Source organism: Octopus sinensis, unplaced genomic scaffold (assembly GCF_006345805.1).
Source record: "Octopus sinensis unplaced genomic scaffold, ASM634580v1 Contig10684, whole genome shotgun sequence".
Lineage (NCBI taxonomy): Eukaryota > Metazoa > Mollusca > Cephalopoda > Octopoda > Octopodidae > Octopus > Octopus sinensis.
The window spans coordinates 17,364-22,381 of NW_021832182.1; the positions used below are offsets into that span (position 1 = coordinate 17,364).

General features: G+C 41.7%; 2 protein-coding genes across 2 annotated transcripts; both read left to right on the plus strand.

Moving 5' to 3' along the window:
* Positions 1–1,351: 1,351 nt before the first annotated feature.
* Positions 1,352–2,026, plus strand: LOC115228480. The gene has a single exon (XM_029799055.1). The coding sequence runs from the start codon at positions 1,352–1,354 to the stop codon at positions 2,024–2,026; it is 675 nt and encodes a 224-aa protein (XP_029654915.1).
* Positions 2,027–2,065: 39 nt separating this feature from the next.
* LOC115228479 lies at positions 2,066–2,704 on the plus strand (the record flags this gene model as incomplete). The annotated part of the gene is made up of 1 exon (XM_029799054.1): positions 2,066–2,704. A coding segment is annotated over exon 1 (639 nt), but the record flags the coding sequence as incomplete, so codon positions are not given.
* Positions 2,705–5,018: the final 2,314 nt, after the last annotated feature.

Consider the following 5,018-nt stretch of genomic DNA (forward strand, 5'->3'; position numbering starts at 1 on the left):
GAAAACTTATTCGAGGGCCAGGCTGCATGCGACAGACACGACTTAGTGGCCAGAGTTTTCCATGGAAAATTGCATAAATTAATGTGGCTATTGAAACATGATGCTGTCTACGGAAAACTTTACGCGTGGAAGTACGTTGTAGAATGGCAAAAGCGGGGTCTTTCACACGCCCATATACTGATTTGGTGCCAAGAAATAATAAGACCTGCGGACATCGATCAGATTATATGTGCAGAGCTGCCTGACCCTAATGTCGACTTGCAGCTATTCTAAATAGTGTCGGCGCATGTGAAACACGGGCCCTGTGGTGTCTTGAATCCTAATTCTCCATGTATGGAAAAAAATAGATGTTCAAAGCACTATCCCAGAGCTTTCAACAGGGTTACATGTACTGGTATTTACGGCTACCCAATTTACTAACGACGTGCCCCTGACTTTGGAGGAATTTCGGCGAAAAAAAAGGATAAAGGGCAAAGACATTGCCATCAACAACAGTATGGTTGTTCCCTACGGTCCTTTCTCCCATAAAAACTTCAACGCCCACATCAACGTTGAATCTTGTACCTCGATTAAACATGTAAACAGGGCAGCGACATGGCTGTTTTGGGTGAGCAGGATGAAGACACAGCCAACGATGAAATCCTTCAATACGTTATGGGCAGGTTATTTCGTGCAATATGGCGGCAGGCGCATTCTAGGTTTTGATATTCACACCATTCCTCTGCAGCTGTTTTTGGCCTAGATGTACACTTAGAAAATAGGCAACGTGTTTACTTCACTGAGGACACCGCCGCAAATGTACTCAAACAGCCACCGGAAACAACGCTTACAGATTCTTTAAGTCGTGTACTTCCGATTCTTTGCGCAAACTCTACTTTATGACGATGTACCGTCCTACATCACTTGGACTAACAAAAAATGTCAAAGGCGGCGGCAGGCGTGCGAATCGACAATGAGGTCGGTTAGGTAATCTACAAAGGAAACATGATCGGTCGTGTCCACATTCTACACCCAAAGGATCAGGAGTGCTTTTTTGTGGATGATTCTGTTTCATATGAAAGGCCCAACATCATTTGCCCACGTCAGATCATTCGAAGGACAAATGTGTTGCACTTACAGGGAAGCTTGCTTGCGACGGGGACTACTCGAGGATGAGGGTCTCTGGAACACGGCATGCAAGAGGCCTCTGAATGCAAGACATCCAGAAGTTATGCCGCCGAATTTTTGTCTCATCTATTCAGTAATGTGTCTAACCCTCTTCATTTCTGGGACACATTAAAGATAGATTTTTCCGAAGACCATCTCCGACGACCTCAAGCCGAAGATCCAACGGCTGGATTCGACTTCAATAATGTCACCTACAACACAGCACTCCTCGATTTGCAATCGCAACTGTAAGTTATGGGAGGAGTTGGCGTCCTCAGATTTCAGTCTGCCGTCTCCGCGGGACATTCCAAATGCTTTAGCTGCTGAGTATATGCGAGAGTTGAGCTACAACACGCGGGAAATGGTGGCGCAGGTTACTCAGGATGAGCCTAGACTTTTGGAAGTACAGAGAATTGAATACGATATGTTCCTCACCAGTGGTAATTCCAACGAAGGACAACTTTATTTCTTGGATGCTCCCGGCAGAACCGCCAAAATTCTCCAGGAAAATGGGATTGCCATAGCGGTTGCATCCAACAGCATCGCAGAAACTCTACTGCAAGGCGGTCGTACGGCACACTCTGCATTCAAATTACCACTAGACTTGACGAAACAGAGAAATCCAACTTGCAATGTTAGTCGTGGCTCAGCCATGGGGAATCTTCTCACTGAGTGCAGCCTTATCATTTGGGATGAGGCAGCCATTTGTCATAAGGCAGCATTCGAGGCGCTCGAGCGGTTTCTTCAAGACCTGAGACGCAATATGAGAGTGATGGGTGGAGTGATTGTTCTGCTTGCTGGCAACTTCCGACAAACTCTACCTGTCATTCCACGGGGGACACGAGCTGACGAGGTAAATGCTTCCAAAAAATCATCCTAGTTATGGCACCACAGAGAGAAAATTCGCCTGACTACGAACATGAGAGTTCACGTGTTTGGCGACGAACATAAGGCCACATTCTCGGTGCAGCTTCTCGATGTTAGTAATGGAACTGTAGCAGGCCATACTGATGGTTTCATCCATTTACCATTTGGTAACTTCGTACCTACCATAGATAATTTGATTTCTGCAGTTTTTCTTGACATTGCAAGCCAAAGCCTTCACAAAACTTGCCTACAAGGAATAGCAATGTTGGCGCCTCACAATAAAACAGTCGACGCTATTAATAAGAAACTTTTTGATCTGCTTCCTGGAGAAAAACTCTCCTTCAAGTCCATTGGCACGCATGAAAACCCGGAGGATATGACCATTTTCACAACAGAATTTCTTAATTCCCAAACGCCCCCAGAACTTCCGCCTCACGAACTCCATCTCAAGGTTGTCGCGCCCATCATGCTGCTGCGGAATTTGGATGCTCCAATGTGTAACGGCACCCGGATGAGAATAAAAAATATATACTCCCGAGTTCTGCAGGAAACAATCTTGAATGGACCAGCCAATGTTCACGATGTTCTTATAACCCCAATGTCCCTCACTCCCTCCGATACGATCTACAAATTTAAGCGGCTGCAATTTCCTATCAAACTCTCCTTTGCAATGACATTAATCCCTATTTTTGTAAGCAGTTGTATCCATAAAAGTTTTCTTTGCAGAGAGCAGAAAGTGAAAGATATGTGAAATGGACATGTGTGTGTGTGTGTGTGTGCGTACTTACGCATGTGTATGTGAGAGAGAAAGAGGGTGAGAAAGAGAGATAGTGTGAGTGAGTGAAGGCACAGGGTCAATCATTGCAAATGGTTGGTTTAAATCTCACAGAGCAAGTGTTCTCCCACGGTCAACTCTTCCTTGGATGCTCCCATGTTGGCAGCACACAAAGTCTAGACATTTGTACATCAGAAGGGAAAACGAGAAATGTGGCCTACAAGGAAGCGCTCCTCTGAAAAGATGGCATTTCTTCACATCTTTCAAATCACCCCAGTCATCTGCCGCCTCGAGAGCTTCGTAGTCGCCGTGCCAGCCAATGTAACTCAATGACACACACCATCACTCACTCACACTATCTCTCTTTCTCACCCTCTTTCTCTCTCACATAGAAATGCCCAAGTATGCACACACACACACACACACACACACATGTCCATTTCACATATCTTTCAATTTCTGCTCTCTGCAAAGAAACTTTTTATGGATACAACTGCTTACAAAAATAGGGATTAATGTATAATTTCTTTCTATCTTCATAATTAAATAAATGTTTTAATGATTAGACAGTGGTCCAATACAATAGCTCTCAGAAACAGACTACGTACAAATTCTTTCTTCACAACTTCTGAAGCTGTTTTCTGACAGCGGGAGGGGTGGTGATTGAAAGAAATTTTCATATAGCTGGAGGCTCCAATTGAAACAGGGTACCCGAAATGATAAGGTTGAGAAACGCTGTTATAGATTATGCCTAACCGAAAACGATCACACCCACATCATCAAAACAAACCGGGTGAAACCAGGCTTAGGTGCTAATATACCTATATTTACATATGTATGTATATGCAAACATCCTGTTAACAAAGGTCGGGATGCATGACGTTCAGTTATTCCATAAATGTAAAATGTATTAAATACTACAAAACATACAAAAGAAACTTGCCCAAGGTGCCATGCAGTGGGGCTTAACCTGCAATATGTGGTTCGGTGGCATACTTCTTAGCGCACATCTACTCCTGCACCTACACACACACGCACACACACACACACACACACACACATATATATAATATATATAAGATATATATATATATATTATGTGAATAGAAAGATGAATAATCTTGTAGTAGATTAATCAAAAGTTTAACCGATACCTTAGTAGCAAAAATCACAGCAGTGAACAGCACGGTTGGAGGTACAACCATCTGGCGTTGCAACCGTGCGTTGGTGCGGATAATTGAAATTAAAACATTATTGGTGATTGAAGAAATGGAGCTGAACGCAGATTGAACAGAAATCGTTTTATTTCATTCTACACGTGTTTCGAAGGCACAAATTACCAAAATCCGATTGAATAATGGGACCATATTGTTCTTTCTCTTCAGGAAGAAAAAAGGAAATCCGTTGGAAAAACAAAAACAGAACAGAGGCAGAGCAAAAAACAAATCGAACTGTGCTCCTAAGAGCCCATGGCGAAACTCCATGTTTCGCCATGGGCTCTTAGGAGCACAGTTCGATTTGTTTTTTGCTCTGCCCTGTTTCTGTTTTTGTTTTTCAACGGATTTCCTTTTTTCTTCCTGAAGAGAAAGACACAATATGGTCCCATTATTCAATCGGATTTTGGTAATTTGTTGCCTTTCGAACACGTGTAGAATGAAATAAAACGATTTCTGTTCAATCTGCGTTCAGCTCCTTTCTTCAATTCACCAATAATATATATATATATATATATATATATATATATATATACAGTGGCGGCCAAAGTTTTCAGACCGGCATTGTTTTCGTCAGAAAAGTAGATATAATTTTTTATCAAAGTTGTTTTATATTCTATAATTTTCACAGACAATAAATACGATATTATTTTTGTTATTGCCTGAGATTTTAGTGTAATTTGAGAGGATAATACAAAAGTTATGTATGATTTAGTTATTTACTGCAAAACACATAGAGGCCAAAATTATGAGAACGGTTGTTGTAGTATATTTAACCGGCGACCTCTAATGTTTTGAATTTGCTTACGTGATGGTTCGTTTACTAAAAATTAGTAAGAATATTTGCAGTTTATTTTGTTAATATAATGCCACTTACTCCGTTACCAATTCGTCAGCAGATTATTAAGCTTCGAAGGAAGGATAATTTAAGTATTGGATCTATTGCAAAGATTGTTAACAAGTCAAAATGTGTTGTACACAGTATTCTTAAGGTCTACGATGATTGTGGTTCGTGT